General features: G+C 38.8%; 1 protein-coding gene across 2 annotated transcripts in view; it reads right to left on the reverse strand.

Moving 5' to 3' along the window:
* Positions 1-17333, reverse strand: part of LOC408844 (dual specificity protein phosphatase 10) — an 88301-nt gene that overhangs the window by 45536 nt on the left and 25432 nt on the right. For both annotated transcript variants that reach the window (XM_016912122.2, XM_006567774.3), the window contains one exon: positions 11115-12041. In XM_016912122.2, the coding sequence (XP_016767611.2) occupies positions 11115-12041 (927 nt within the window). The remainder of the gene's footprint in view (positions 1-11114; positions 12042-17333) is intronic.

Genomic DNA, 17333 nt, shown 5'->3' on the forward strand with positions numbered 1-17333 from the left:
AAGGACGAGCGTATCGCAAATAAACCACTCGAACGTTGCGCTCCAAGTTCGATCGATCAGCGATGATGATTCACGCCAGCCATCGATAAAAATTATTTGCCCGCGATCGCGTCTCCTCCTCACGTTTTTCTTTCTTTCTTTTCTTTCCTTTTTTTCCGTTCCTTATCCTTCTTTCCTTCTTATCTCATTATCTTATCACAAGATAACGAGATATCTGGTGATGAGAGAAACGAAAGATTCGATAGATTTCTTTGGAGGGGGTAAAGAGAGGAATCATTAAACTTGAAATTTGAAATAACAATATCGATAATTTTATAATCATCTTTAAAATCATTGGGATCCAAAATTCTACGAATCGTACTATTTTTAACAAAATATTTGAAATATTTTTAATAAAAATTCCCTCTCCAAATACATTTCAAATAATTCTAAATCCAACAAAGACTCGACAATTTCCTCCCCAATTCCCTGCAGAAAAAAATTAAAAAAGTATTACAATTCTCTTCCACCAATTCTCTGTCCTATACACTTCCAATACGCTTTATCCCCAAATTAACTACCATCTCTATTCGAGGACACCGAAAGGGGCACGAATCATCGCTGACGATGATTCGACCCGACCCCTTCTCTCTCCCTCCCTCCTCCATCCGGGGGAGAAAATGGCGATAAGACGGTGGCGATGATGGCGCCGCAAGGGTATCCGTGTCGATCGAATCTGCCGATCTCCACTTTTCGTTCGTTCGCGGGGAGGCGAAGTGATTGAGCGTGGCGGAAGCGGCGATAAAAGGCGGGCGGCAGATAGCGCGGCCTCTCGCAACAATGAACACGATTACGAGGCCTGAATGAAGCTCGGCGGAGGTTACGAGCCGGAAGCCGAGGAGATAGCGCCGAAACCTACCACACGATTCATCCACGCCTCGCTGATCGAAATTGATTTATTTTTATTTCTTCCCAAGTTTGTTGAGAAAAGGTTCCTTCTTCTTCCTTGGAATGGAAGGTTAAAGAGAGATAACTCTTTATCGAGATAATGTCGAGGAGAGATTCGAAATGGGGAGAATTTTTTTTCGAACGGATTACAAATCGATTATTATTCTCTGATCGAGCAAAATATATTGTATATTGTTTTTTCCAACCTAATTATCCTCAATGACGCAGAATGAAAAAAAAAAAAGATTCGTTTGAATATATGCATATATATATATCTCGCCCGACCTCGCCTCCGTAAACATTTCTATGAGTAAGCAATTTTGAATAACAAATTGTAAAGTATGCATAACCTGTTGCACCTGCTCGATCGTTTTCAACACATATTCTTGTTGTACGAATTATAGGTAGAAAATTTAAATCTTCAAAATCTTTTACCATAGAAATCCTTTCTACTTCCCTTTCGATCCTTTTCAAAAATGATAAAGCTTCTTGATAAAGTAAATATCGAAATATAGAAAACCTCTTCTCTCCAACGACAATAATATAAATCGTTTAATTTTAATTAACGAATCGAAAACCAAATTACGAAACTCTCTCCTCCCCTCCACTGCTTGCTAAATTGGCAAGCAGCCAAGTTATCTCTCTGGCCAAATTCCTCTCCTCCCCTCCCTTCTTTCTCCTTCCTCGCGCGATTAGCAGGAAACGTGAAACGATATCGAAGAAAGGAGGGGAGGGAGGGAGGGAGGAAGAAAGTGGCGATGTTTTGGCGAACGGCGACCTGGCCTCGCGCAACGCCTCCTCTTCCTCCACCCCCCGAGCCAAGGTCCACCGTTTTTTCCGCCGCGAAGCGAGAGCAATGATTCAGCCCCGCGGCGGAGCGTGTTTACGAAGCGCGCGCCTCTTACGGCGCCGTATGTCAAAATCACGGTTGCATAATCACGATTCCCCTATTCGGCATCCCCTCCTCCGTCCGTCCCCCGAGACCCGTTACGGGATATTTAGAGGTGAGTCAGGCGTGGATTACGACGAGAGACTTTGGCTGCCACTTTGACCTTAATGTTTTGCCGGCAAAGTGTCGGTCGAAATGGATGAATAGGAATAGGATCGAGTCGAGCTTTTTTTTTTTTGAAAAATTGGGGGACGGTTCTCTCGTTTCGATGAATCATGGAAATGGGGGAAGGTGAGGTTCTTAGATGGTCGAGAATGGTTTAGGTTAGGTTAGGTTAGTTTAGTTATACTTATAGTTTTAGTTTAGTTATAGTTTTAGTATATAGTTTTAGTATAGGTTTAGTTATAGTTTTTTGGAATTTGGAACGATTGGTGAATTGGGGGATTAGAGTGATTAGGGAGAGGAATGATTTATACTTTTTGTCAGCTTTTCTTAATAGCGATTTCTTTCAGAATTTGAATCGTGGATCGAGGAAATGACGGAAGGTGCGATTCTTGGATGGTTTAGTTCGAGAATGGTTTATAGTTTTTAGAATTTGGAACGATTGGTCAATTGGGGGAGTGGAGGAGATTAGAATCGAAAGAGGAATGATTTATATTTCTTAATAGCGATTTCTTTCAGAATTTAAATCGTGGATCGAGGAAATGAGGGAAAGTGCGGTTCTTGAATGGTTTAGTTCGAGAATGATTTATAGTTTTTGGAATTTGGAACGATTGGTGAATTGGAGGATTAGAGTGATTAGGGAGAGGAATTATTTATACTTTTTGTCAGCTTTTCTTAATAGCGATTTCTTTCAGAATTTGAATTGTGGATCGAGCAAATGGAGGAAGGTGAGATTCTTGGATGATCGAGAATGGTTTAGTTATTATATAGTTTTTGGAATTTGGAACGATTGGTGAATTGAGGAATTAGAGTGATTAGGGAGTGGAATTATTTATACTTTTTGTCAGCTTTTTTTAATAGCGATTTCTTTCAGAATTTGAATCGTGGATCGAGAAAATGACGGAAGGTGCGATTCTTGAATGGTTTAGTTCGAGAATGATTTATAGTTTTTGGAATTTGGAACGATTGGTGAATTGGAGGATTAGAGTGATTAGGGAGAGGAATTATTTATACTTTTTGTCAGCTTTTCTTAATAGCGATTTCTTTCAGAATTTGAATGAAATTCTATTGAAGAGAATTGATTGAGGTTGATGGAAATCGAAAAATTGAATAAATTGGGGAATTAGTTGGAATGATTGGGATTGAGAGAGGGATTGGTTTACTTTTCTCAGATATTATTTATTTATTTATAATTTCTAGAATTTGGAACGAATGATAAATTGGAAAATTGGTTAAGATGAGAAGAATGATTTAGTTTTCTCGATTTTTTCTAATACTGTCTTATTAGTTTTTTTAGAATTTGGAATTTGGAGAATTGGCATTGATGAAAATTGAAAATTTGAATTGGAGAATTGGTTAAGGTTATGATGGCTCTTAAGCGAAATATTTAAAGTACCTTTACTCGAAATTTTTAACTAGTTACTTTTTCAACTCAATGGAAGAAGAATGATATAGGAATATATTTGGCACGTCTAAATATTATAATTAAATAAACTCTGATAAATATCTTCAATCTTCTCACGAAGAAGAAGATTTCTTAATATAAATAAATACTAAATCTATGAACAACGAAATCTACATCGACCTTTGCGACACGAAGCAAGAATTAAAACAGTATCATCTTCAAAAAGAAACGTTTGAAAACCTCTTTGAAATCCTCGACACAATTTGCAAGACAAGAAACAATAATAATAATAATAATAATAATATAAACCCTTCCTCTCGATTCATCTCGAACGAGTTTGTCTTACACTTGCGATACAACATTGCTCGAAAAAAAAAAAAAAGTTTCTAGATTCGAGGAACGGAATTGGAATCGCGTGTATTGTTATCAAGAGAGAAAAGAGGAGAATGAAAGAAACGAGGAGAACCGGTGGTAGTAGTAACTAATTGCATGACGTGTGACGCCGCCGTGTAATACACGAGCCGCTTGCATAATTTACAACAGAAGACGCACATGCAACCGCGCGTGCACCGCGTGAACGCGATTCAAATCGCTTCGTCCTTATCTCGCGGCCGATATCGCGCTAAGCGAGCGAGCGAGCGAGCGCCTGGTGGCGCTTAGCTCATCGATGAATTTAGTCGGCTGCTCTTCCCGTGACAACAACGCGGCGACCGCATCACGCTTTCACGCCGGTGACAACTTTTTTTTTAAAAAACGCGTGACTAGGCGGCACGGCTATCGCCATTTTCCTATTCGAGCGTATTGTAGATGGCGCTGTCGAGTAATCGAGAAGAAGATTATTTTTAGGTGTACATATATATATATATATATATATGGATCGAGTTTTTTTTTTTTATATCTTTGTACTCTACTCGTTATTGTCAATAATTTGTAAGTTCGAGCTCTGTCGAATGATACGAGAAGAGTGATCAGATGGCGCTGTCGAGTAATCGAGGAGGAGATTATTTTTAGGTGTATATATATATATATATATATATATATATATGGATCGAGTTTTTTTTTTTATATCTTTGTACTCTACTCGTTATTTTCAATAATTTGTAAATTCGAGCTCTGTCGAATGATACGAGAAGAGATGAAAAGATTGCATATTAAATTTGATTAAAGATTGTTAAGAAAATTTTATTAAAAATATTTTATTAAAGATTAAATTTTGCGAAAGATTGCAAGTTCAATTTTCTTAATCTTCGTTCGAATTCGAATAGAAGGGAACGAGTTCATTGCTCACCTTCGACATTTCTTTTATATAGATATATTTTTTTATACAGATTTCCACGATGTAAACACGAATTGAAAAATAGAAATAGTATAGATATAAGGTAAAAAAAGAAAAAGAAAATTGTGTACGGAATTGAAAATAGATTAATCTCGATCGAGGAGGATTGAATTTTTCGAGTTTCTTTTTTCGAGAGACCTTGGAGAGAAGGTCTTCCTGAAAATGCGCAGATAAAACGCGGAAGGAGCGCTATCTCTAGTCGTGCGTGTCGTTCCGTTTTGTTGCGCTTTCCGGAGCGTGGCCGCTTACTTCATCGCTAATTTAACCGGTCACCCTTCTCTCTCTCTCTCTCTCTCTTTCTCATCATCCTCCGTGGAAAAACAACCTACGTAATATCCTCCGTTTGGACACGCCAATCGATAACCTTTCTCCCCGCCGGAATATCCGAGATTCGTTCTTTTATTCGAATTATTGTAAATAATTCGAGTAATCGCTCCGCGATTTCTTTCGTATCTTTCATGGGAGAGGAAGGAAGAAAGGAAAGGAGGAGAAAGAAGATGGCGAAGAGAGGCGCCGAGAGGAACGTGGAACAAGGGGATTTCGATCACGTCGTCGAACGCTTTTACTGGCAATAAACCGAAAGCGTGACGCAAATCGGAGATAAATTTAAACGATTCCCTGTGACGCGAGCCGCGAATTATTCCTCGGACGAGACAAACGAGTGGAGCGCGTGTGGATTGCAAACTTTTTTTTTCTCGCAAAAGTGCCCTCTATTTTTCGCCTAGAAGAGGTTTGCAATTTTATAGAATTTTTTTGGAATTCAATTATATTTTTTGGATATTGGTTGGATGCTTTTTAGAAAGTTTGACGAATATATCTTTCTATGAATCTTAAAACGAAAGGAGGATTGGAGGATTTTTTTGTAAAAATGTCCTCTATTTTTTTTCTTAAGAGAAGTTAACAGTTTCATGGAATTTTTTTGGAAAATTATTTTTGGAAAATCGTTAGGAGAGGAGAGAACGAGAGGAGCGTGTGGATTGGAAATTTTTTTAGAAAATTTGAGGAATATTTCTTTCTATGAACGAACCTTAAAACGAAAGGAGGATTGGAAATTTTTTGGTAAAAATGTCCTCCTCTATTTTTTTTCCTAACAGAAGTTAGTAATTTCATGGAATTTTTTTGGAAAATTCGACGAGTATCTTTTTTTCCTAAGATCATTAGGACGAGACAATGAGAGGAGCATGTGGATTGGAAACTTTTTAGAAAACTTGACGAATATTTCTTTCTATGAATGAACCTTAAAACGAAAGAAGAATTGGAAACTTTTTTTGCAAAAATGTCTTCTATTTTTTTCCTAAGAGAAGTTACCAATTTCATTGAATTTCATTTTGGAAAATTATTGGAAAATCGTTAGGACGAGACAAACATGTGAACTGGAAACTTTTTAGAAAACTTGACGAATATTTCTTTCTATGAACGAACCTTAAAACGAAAGAAGGATTGGAAACTTTTTTTGCAAAAATGTCTTCTATTTTTTTCCTAAGAGAAGTTACCAATTTCATTGAATTTCATTTTGGAAAATTATTGGAAAATCGTTAGGACGAGACAAACATGTGAACTGGAAACTTTTTAGAAAACTTGACGAATTTCTTTCTATGAACGAACCTTAAAACGAAAGAAGGATTGGAAACTTTTTTTGCAAAAATGTCTTCTATTTTTTTCCTAAGAGAAGTTAGTAATTTCATTGAATTTCATTTTGGAAAATTATTGGAAAATCGTTAGAGACAAACGTGTGAACTGGAAACTTTTTAGAAAATTTGACGAATATTTCTTTCTGTGAACGAACATTAAAGCTAAACATGTGGATTGGAAAATATTTTTTGAAAAAATATCTTAACGAAATTAGGAATTTCATTTTTAAAAAATGCATTAAACTTTAACTTTCCACAATAAAATTCTCCAAAATTAAGTGAAATAAAAATATATATATATATATATATATATATATATATATATATATATATATATATATTGATGTGAAGTAACGATGATTCAATTTAAATTTAATTAATTAAAATTCAGATAATAACGGATGATTGTTGATTCGTTGACACGAGAGTTAAAGACGAATCGAGAAGTGTTTCAAAAAAAAAAAAAAAACACACGAGATCGTGAATTTAATAGGCTCGAACGAATTTGTCGGTCGGAGTCGCGGACCTTCGGTTATCGCCCATTGATAGCGAGTAATTTCTATTATTAATTCGCAATCAAGGTCACTACCAGAGTCGCAAACCCAGAGATAGCCACATACTCGTATTCGTCGAGCCACATGTTTTCCATACGCAAGATAGTCAATGTATTCCACGTTGGGTATCGTCTTTCAGCATTGGAAACGGAGAGAAGAAAAAAAGAAAAAAAAAAAGAAAAAAAAAAGAGAAAAAGATAAAAACGGCAAATTATAATAAATTACAATACATCGAAGAAACTGAAGCCTCGCAACACTTTTTCAATCGTGGAATTAAATTACGATAAAATCGAGATAGGAATGGAAAACAAAAAAAATAAAAAGCGAGCGAGACGATTAAATTTAAAATAATCGAGAGAATGTAAAAAAGAGCTTGAAAATATCTAGAACATTTCAAACTCAATTTTTCTTCAAACTCAAATTCTACTTTTCTTTTTTTTCCATTCCTTTTATCATTTCGATCAGAGCAGAAAAGAAATATCTCGTGAACGTTTCGATCCACCGATACAGATAACGCTTAATTAATTCCTGTAATTAAAACGGCATCGGTCGACTGTCCACCTGCCGAGAGATGCCACGTTAACGGTTTTTTCTTTCGAGTCGAGTCGAAGGGGATTGGAAAATTGAATTGGTTCGCATTGACCGTGAATCATCCCCGAATGTGTTTGGAATCGCGATCTTAGAACTTGGTTGGCGCCAATACGTATCAACAAACGATCCTCGTGCATCTTTCACCATCTATTCTTATCTTCCGGATTTAAATCTTGCCGATTTATTCTAGGAGCGAATTCATTGAGCGTGGATTTCGGTCTTTTTTTTTTCTTTGCTCCTTCGTACACGTGCACGCTACGTTTATTCGCGCCCGAGTAAACATCGTAACGAAATTTTCTTCTGGTCATCTTTAAAATTAACGTTTATTTAAAATAAACGAAGTTATAAATAAGCGAACGCGTTGTCTCTTTCGAAAATGTTTACCAACGGGTTGTACACCTCTCTTTAACTTTGAGGAAACGAGGCTTCGAATATTGCAATGAAATTTAAACGTTCGATAAAAATAAAAGAATTCGAGACATTTAACCAATTTATCCAAAAAAAAAAAAAAAAAAGATTGAGAAACGTTGCTCCAGTTTCCATTTATCTACGAAAAAAAAAAGAGAGAGAGAGAAAGAAAAAAAAAACAATTTCTCTCGTCAAACTCAAGAGATAAAAAGTAACGATATCAAAAATGAACGATGACTCGTCGAAGATAGCACGTTTCTGGATCACTGGCTGGCTCGTTAACATTCTGTGCAGCGTACAACCGAGTCTCGTGATCGACTCGGTCGACGCAAGGGAGTCGAAAGCAGAAGGCCGCCCGTTCAGAACAGGCGTGACTCATTCGCCGGTTTTTCTTCATAATTCTAAGGCTGCCCGTTTTTCTCTCACCCGCGTGCATTCCGCGTACGCAGCTCCCGGTTAACTCGAGCGCGAATATTCGCCCGTAAGCGCGAGGGACACCTCTCTCGTCTCTCTCTCTCTCTCTTTCGCCCACCACGTTTGGTGAAAAAGCTGCCTTAAGCCGCGCACGCGCACCGCGACCGACCGCCATTCAGCCTTCCGAAGCCGGGTGATAAACGGGCGCCCGATAAGAGCAGCTTTTCGATTCCGTTACTCGTTTCGACTTTATTACTCCTCTCTTGTAGAAATCCTATTACGATCACGCGATTTTTATTCTCCTTTTTATCGTTCGTATATCGTTCCCTTTTCTTTCCAACTTTCGAATAGATTCGAAAGAAAGGAAGAAAAAGCGTCCTCGACGAGCGAAAGAACAACTCTCCGAAAATATCTCTCGATGACTAAGTGCTGCCTTTCGAAAAGAAGGAAAGGAAGAAAGATGTCGAAGCACCGTTTTGAATTATTATTATTATCGTCCCGTACGATTATTAACCTACGAGTTCGATCGATATTTTCGACGCGTTTCGAGAACCTCTCTCTCTCTCTCTGAAAAGTGATCGAAACGAGAAAGAAAGAAAGAGAAAAAGAACGCGACCAAGCGTTCAAAGGTGAGAAAACGCGTCGAGTGTGATCATCGACGAAGCGGCGAAGAGGGGATGAGGGACAGGTGGAGGGGAGAGAAAGAGAGAGGAGGAAGAAGGCGACGAACGGAGCGCACGAATATACGCACGACACGACGCACGGCCGATACAAACATACACGAGCCGCGGCAAAAGGTGGGGATCTATTCATAGGAATGACTCACGTCGGAGATGACGCCGCGAATAGTCGGGCGCAGAATTTGCGCACTACACTGTGCCACCAGTGCGCCTCCCTGATTTCCATCTGCCAAACACCGCGAATATCTCGATTAAGCGTGGAGGCATCCACGCTTTTCCACCGCTTTCCTTCTTCTCCCCGCCGTCCCCGCGGAGAAGGAATCGTCGCGTAGTCGTCTCCCCCCTCCCCTTTCCATCCGCTTCCTCCGCGCCTATCCCCACCCGACCTGCGCAGATTACAGCAGTTGCAAAATTCCGCTGCAACAGCTGGCCCGCTTAGCTTTCACGTGATTTCGCCGTGTCTTTTCTTTCCATGTTTTCTTTTTCTTTTTTGTTTTAATTTTGGGGATCGCTTCGACATTTCTTTTTCTCTTTTATATTTCCGTCGATGACGGATCCTTTTCGGTGTGTAATTGTTAATCGGTTCGATTTTTCACGAATTTTCTTTTTGGATATTTTTCTTTAGTGGATTTAAGATTGAAGATGAATTATGGTACTTTGTTCGAACGAATTGGTTTCGGTAATGGTCTTAAATCTTTGATCGATACAGAAATTGCCTGGAAGCAGGGAACGCAATCTTTCTTATTCCGCAAAATAATCGTAAAGATAAGGCCGAAGTGTGTACGAATTTTATTACGAATTAGTTTTATCGCGATGAGAAAAGAAAAAAAAAGGAAAGAAAAGGAAAATCGCAATAAACGAACTCGTTCCCCTATCTTTATACAAAAATAATAAATATTTATCGGGATCGAAATCTCATTCATTTTCCCTGGCAACTGAATGAACTCTCGATAAAACTTTCATATATCCAATTTCCCTCTCCCTTCCCATTTTCCGCGCAATCTTCCTCTAACGACCTTCCTCCTTCGTTCGAGCCGGCTCGAACGCCGTTATGCCGCGTTCACAATCGTCGCTGTCAATCGCGAGTCGTGCAATTACGCGCTATAATACACTTTCACGAGCGAAACTTCAATGTCGCATGCCTAAATATACCACTCGAGTTACTAACCGGTAACTTGAAAATTTTCTAAAAAAAAAAAAAAAAGGAAAAAGGAAAAGAAGGGAGAATTAGAAATTACTGTTGATCCAATTTATCGGCCCCGATTTCTCGAAAATTTCGCTCGAAAGTTTCTCAAGTCGAAATGCCACGTTTTATTTTAGAATAAAATAAATTTTGGCGGACGGGAGCCACGTGCGCCGCTAGAATAGAAACCAAACAGCGGAAAATTCAGCGTCGAATCTCGTCGGAAATTTCATTCATGACGCGCGCCGTATCATTGACGTACCATCTATCGTGGACACGATTTTTAATAGAATCGATGTTTACCGCTACGATCTGCGTCGTTTCCACGCGCGATCCTTTCCATCCTCGTCGTTATCGCGGTTCGATGCAAACACATGGAAAAATACGAGTATTATCAATCTCGAACGATTGACTAATTCGTGACGATGGAGAGACCAGTTTGTGACGCACGTTTCGTCTGTGAATTCGTTATTCGTTTCAACAGTTTCTAACATACTTGTCGCTTCGAAATTTAGATTTAGATTATTAAATTATTCGAGAGAGAGGAACAAGAATCGAGATTTTCCCTCGACAATTTAAAAATGGAAACGGGGTTCAAGAATCGGACGTCGTCCCGTCAATGAGAATAGTGGACGCGCAACACCGGTAGCCGCATTCCGTAAAACGAGCACGTATCTCGACGAGGGACGAGGCGAGAAAACGCGTTTAGTGGAGTACTGTTACTCGACAGAAAAGAGAGAAACCGATTCTTCACCCACGTTCCTCTTCCTCCTTCGTTTCCATTCACTTTTCAATTTCCTTCTCCGCTCCTCAACCTCATATCCTCTCATCTTATCTCCCCCCTCCTATCCATTCTCCTTTTCTTAACCCGTTGCTAGATTTCCTAAACTTCTAAATCTGAATCTTCAATTCTTCAAAAAAAAGAAACACTCACCCAAGAGAAGAGCAGGCTCCCTGTTGTCGTCCAGCAACGCGACGAGCACGAGGAAGAGGGGATGCTGGACGGGGAGGCGGTCGACGTCGTCGGTGCAATCGTCGTAGACGACCACCTCCCTGTAATGCCTCCTGCGCAGCAACTCCTTCCCTTCCCTGGTGTTGGCGAGATCGGCGAGGGCCGCCTTCCCGAGTTGAAGCCTCCTCCTGTTGAACCGATCTGAGCAGTTCACGTTGATCGCCCCCCTCACGTGGTTCACGTTGTACAGTATGAAGGGGCGGCAGTCGAGCACCACGCTCGACGCACCCCCGTTCCCCTCGCGTGAGGAGGATCGAAGCCGGTCGGCCAACTGATCGGCGGTTATCGCGTTGGTCCTCTGGAGGACCAGCTGGCGTTGGAGGGTGTTGGTCTCGGACGAGGGGCTGGTCGGCAGGCTGACCGTCTCCAGCTTGCAGCGTTTCGACGACTGGTGGTGGAGGAGGTGTTGGTGGTGGAGGTGGTGGTGGTGGTGGAGGTGGTGGTGGCAATGGCGGTGGTGGAGCAGGGGGTCGGCGGAGGCGCAGTCGGCGCACTCGTCGGGCGCGGGGCAGGCGTCCCCCGCCGCCGGGGGCAGCCCGGCGCTCGGGGGGGGCGAGGGGGCGGCGGACAGGAAGGCGGCGGACGCGCCGGCCGCCGCCGCGCTGGGGCCGGGCTCGCTCAGGCTCCGATTCAGGACGAGTTTCAGGTTGTCGCGGGAACGGGCCGCGGCCGAGACCGGCTCGCAGCAGACCAGGGTGGACATCGCCGACGATGGCTGAAGCTCGTGCTCGATCTGGTGATGATGGTGGTGGTGGTGGTGGTGGTGTTGCCGGCCCGTGCACGCCGGGCCGCCCCTAGCTTCGCCCGTCGTCGTCGTCGTCGTCGTCGCGTCCAGACGCGGCCCGGACGCTGCGCAAAACGGAAGAATATGATGCAACAACGATTCGATTTCGCTGCGTTTCGATCGAGGATCGAAACATTTTAGGAGAGGGGGTAAATTTTGGGGGAAATTTGGATGAGGTTTGAGTTGATTGAACGATTGTATTGATTGTATTGATTCTTGGAGGAAGGAAAAGGTTATTTGATTTAAATGTTTCTTATTTTTTGAGTTTAAGAGACGTGGTAGGGATTGAAGGATAGGGGAATTGTTCGAGTCATTTGTTTCTTTAATAGTTTCCAAATATTTGGTCTCGATTATGCAAGATTCTTGCAACAATGTGAGGCTATCGATCAATGTGAATGGGAAAATTTTCTTGTTTTTAAGTTTAAGAGAAGTATTGTTGGTTAGTTGATTTAATATTCCAAAATATTCAATCAATATTGCAAATTTAAATTTAAATTTAAAAGATTGTTGGTCAATCGATTAAATTACTTTGAGTCGTTTGTTTCTTTGGAATCTTTAATATTCCAAAAATATTCTCAATTATACAAGATATTCTTGCAACTCGAGCAATGTGAATGGGAAAAATTTCTTGTTTTTAAGTTTAAGACAAGTATTGTTAGTTGATTTAATATTTCAAAATATCTGCTATTCGATCAATATTGTAAATTTAAATTTAAGAGATTGTTGTATCGATTAAAGTATCGACTTTGAGTCGTTTGTTCTTTGGAATATTTAATATTCCAAAGGTGTTTATAATATTTTTTTTTTTCTTTGATGGAAGATCTCGATTATCGTATTGCAAGATTTCTACAACTCGAACAATGCGAATGGGAAAATTTTCTTGTTTTTAAGTTTAAGAGAAGCATTGTTGGTTAGCTGATTTAATATTCCAAAATATCTGCTGTTCAATCAATATTGCAAATTTAAATTTAAATTTAAGAGATTGGTCAATCGATTAAAGTTTGAGTCGTTTGTCTTTGGAATCTTTAATATTCCAAAAATATTCTCAATTATGCAAGATTCCTGCAACAATGTGAGGCTATCGAACAATGTGAATGGAAAAATTTTGTTTTTAAATTGTATATAATAAATTTAAAAGAAGCATTGTTGGTTAGTTAATTTAATATTCCAAAATATCTGCTGTTCAATCAATATTACAAATTTAAATTTAAGATATTGGTCAATCGATTAAAGTTTGACTCGTTTGTTTCTTTGGAATTTTTAATATTCCAAAAATATTCTCAATTATACAATTCTTGCAACAATGTGAGGCTATTGAGCAATGTGAATGGGAAAATTTTCTTTTTAAATTTAAGAGAAGCATTGTTGGTTAGTTGATTAAGGTACTTTGAATGTTTAATCGTTTGTTCTTTGGAATCTTTAACATTATAAATGTCTGCAATATCTTTTATTTGACAGGACATTTCAATTATCATATTCTAAGAATCGTACAATCAAGATTATTCGATCTTCGATGCGAATGCAAAGTTTCTTGAGAGAGTCGATAGATTATTAGACGAATGCTTAATTGATGTTTACAATATCTTTGCATCGTGTTTGAAATACCATTGACAACTCGAAATTCTAACCTCAATAGAATCTTTACTTTCATTTATTTAATCAGACCAAAATATACTACGTTATATTTCTCAATATTAATCAGAATTTGAAATCCAAAGAACAAACAAAAATTCAAATTATTTCTCTATCAACAATTATTTCAATCAACAATACGTCTCTTAAAATTAAAAATAACTTCAATCAAGAAACTTTGTATTCACATTTGTTGAATAGCCTTGGTTTCAAGAATCTTACAATACAATAATCGAGACGTTCCATTCGAAAAAGAAGACATTGTGTTTGATCGAATAGCCTTAGTTGAATCGATCAGACATACACGATTGTATAAAAATAATTTCTCCAAGTAAGCAAGATCCTCCATTAATTACTTATCGATTTTAACATTCTAAATTAATCGAAGCGAAATGGTAACGAAATTACCACATGCTCGAGTTTTGACGAATTGCCAGAAAGACACCACTCCTCTCCCCTTCTATGAAAATTGGATGAAAGATGCGGCTAGAAACCTCTCTTATTCGCGATATCGCAAACTAGGATAGATCTGGCGCGTGGGTCAACGATACCCATCCCGCGAGGGTGGGGCGAAGATGACGAAGAAGCCAGCGACCTTTAATCATCTTTCATGGAAGAAGAAGCGACAGCTCTCGAACCAATGGTCCAACGAATCCCCAATAATACCCTCCATCGTCTGATCAGCGAGTCAAGTAACTCTCCGTTCCTTGCTGCTAGATTCCACGAATCCATCACCATCACATGAATCGCAGACAAAGTTTCGAGATTAATCGAGTTTAATTTTGAATCGAGGTTTGAAAGAAAAATTCGTAAACATTCGTGCAATTTCCCAATATCTAAAAACCACAATTCTTTATACGATTCTTATATACTTTTCACAAATTTAATTCGATTAATCTCTTTGTTTTATTGCAATTCTTGCCGATTTCTTTTAACAACGAAAAGACTGAGATCGATTGGACTTGTACTTTTCACGAATTCCTTAAATGTCAATTTTTTTATTCTTGATATCCTTGCTCGAATATTCTATTACAACGATAAATGCTGCAACTTACCTCTAATTTTTCTAACTCAAATCCCCAGCCTCTGATATTGATTTTATATCGATTCCTCAATTACGATCTCGTTGGAACACCAAGATAAGATTCACTTTTGGAGAGAATAAAACAAAAAAATGTCACGCCAGTCAGAGATTATCAATTCGATCACCGGATCGATTCGAATCGATATAGACTGCGAACTCGAGGGGCGGATTGGAGAAGATTTTCGAGGCGAGGAAAATGGAAGGCGGCGATCCGTGTCGACAATGTTTAATGAATTTTGGCACGGTCGGGGCACCGTTTAAATTTCGCTCGTGAAATTATCACGAGGCTAAGGTAAACAGTAGGATTCGATACATGAGGCGGCGGCGGCGGCGGCGGCGACGGTTTTAAAATAGCGTTACGGAGGCGATGAGTCAAGCCACCGAAATACCCGTATTTGCGGTCGTTTTACGCGGATCACGTCGACGAAAATATTCCACGGCTTGCACAGGTGCTCCACCACGACGACACGCTCATTATCCGCGCCCAAACCGACACACGCCCGCCTCACCAGGGAAGCTCGTGCACACGTTATCCCTGCTCCGCTTCCTTCTTTCTTCTCGATCTTCTCGATCTCTGTTCGGAGACGGTTTTCGATAATTATTGATTAATTTTAAGAAGGCAATTTTTGTAACAACGTTTGATTTGTGAATATTCCTTCGAAAGCTAATTATTAATTTTTTGAATCAAAAAGTTTGCGAAACTTTCGTTCAATTATTTAATTAAAATAAGAAATACTCTTTTATTTTTTCTTTCAAAACCAAGATTCTTTTAATAATTTTTATAATTAGGTATTTTAAGAACGCAATTTTTGTAATGTTTGATTCAATATTTCTTTATCCTAAAATTATTAATTTTTTGAATCTGTTTATCGATAGAGATTGAAATTCAAAAGTTTGCAAAACTTTCGTTCGATTATTTAATTAAAATAAGGAATATTGTTTTATCTTTTCTTTCAAAATCATGATTCCCTTAACAATTTTTATAATTAGATATTTTAAGAATACAATTTTTAACAATCGTCTATTTTAACTAATTTCTCAAATCAATAGATTCGTCAAAGATTCCTTTCTTCTCGTCGAAATTCAAAAGTTTGGGAAATTTTCGTTCAATCGATCCATTCAACAACTGAAAAGAAACATTCTTCTCTTCCAAAATCACGATTCTCTTAACAATTTTTATAATTAGGTATTTTAAGAACGCAATTTTTGTAACAATCGTCTATTTTAACAACATTTAATTCAATGTTTCTTCATCCCAAAAGCTAACTATTAATTTTGTAAGTTTATTGATAAAGATTGCTTTTCTCTCGTTCAAAATTTTGTGAAACTTTCGTTCAATCGATCCATCCAACAACTGAGAAGAAACATTCTTCCATCTTCTTTTTCAAAACCATGATTTCTTTAACAATTTCTATAATTAATTATTTTAAGAACGCAATTTTTGTCTGCCTTTTTTTAAATTAATTTCTTAAATCAGTCTATCGATCAGTCAAAAATTCATTTCTTCTCGTCGAGATTTAAAACTTTGCAACTGTGAAGAAAGATTCTTCTATCTTCTCCTCCAAATCCACGATTCCTTTAACAATTTCTATAATTAATTATTTTAAGAATGCAATTTTTCTAACAATCGTTTTTAACTAATTTCTCAAATCTATCGCTCAGTCAAAAATTCATTTCTTCTCGTCGAAATTCAAAACTTTCGTTCAATCGATCCATCCAACATCTGTGAAGAAATATTCTTCTCTTTCAAAACTATGATTTCCTTAACAATTTCTATAATTAATTATTTTAAGAATGCAATTTTTGTAATCAATCACAATCATCTATTTTAATTAATTTCTCAAATCAGTCTATTTATCAAAGATTCCTTTCTTCACGTCGAGATTCAAAACTTTCGTTCAATCGATCCAACTAAAGAAACATTCTTCCATCTTCTCTTCCAAACCCACGATTCCCTTAACAATTTCTATAATTAATTATTTTAAGAATTCAATTTTTGTAACAATCTATTTCAACCAATTTCTCAAATCTATCAGTCAAAAATTCCTTTCCTCACGTCTCAGAGATTGAAAACAACTTTCCAACAACTGTGAGGAAACATTCTTCCCCTCCAAAACCATTCTTCCAACGCAAACTGGAAGTTTCGTGGACGGATGAAAGTAGGAGAAGGAAACGCGTGGCCCGCATCGAAATACGGGAACAAGGCCTGGAACAAGCCCCCCGTAGTAAACCAGATCCGATTCACACTTTTATCGTAGCGTGAACGAGGATCGAGGCGATCGACTCGATTAACCTTGGATGGAGGATGGCGTTCATAAGCGAGGCTGAAATAATGGCCGCGACTTAGGTTGCATAATAATGGACGGTGGTGATGGCGTGGCTCGTTCGAGAGTGAAAGCACGTTGACGGGAGTCGGCCCGCATTAGAATCGTTTCCTCGTGCTCCCGACACCGTTACGTTTCTCTCTAATCTCACCGAAGTTAAAAGCCGGTGCACGATAACGAAAACGCGGCGGAACGGTGGCCAATAACCCTCTTTTCCCTCTTCTCCCCGATCTGTATGTATGTGTGTGTGTATGCGGCTAGTTTCAGGTGTACGACGATAAAGCTGACGACGGGTCAATAAACTCGGTTGGAATGCC

This window comes from Apis mellifera, linkage group LG5 (assembly GCF_003254395.2).
Source record: "Apis mellifera strain DH4 linkage group LG5, Amel_HAv3.1, whole genome shotgun sequence".
Classification (NCBI taxonomy): domain Eukaryota; kingdom Metazoa; phylum Arthropoda; class Insecta; order Hymenoptera; family Apidae; genus Apis; species Apis mellifera.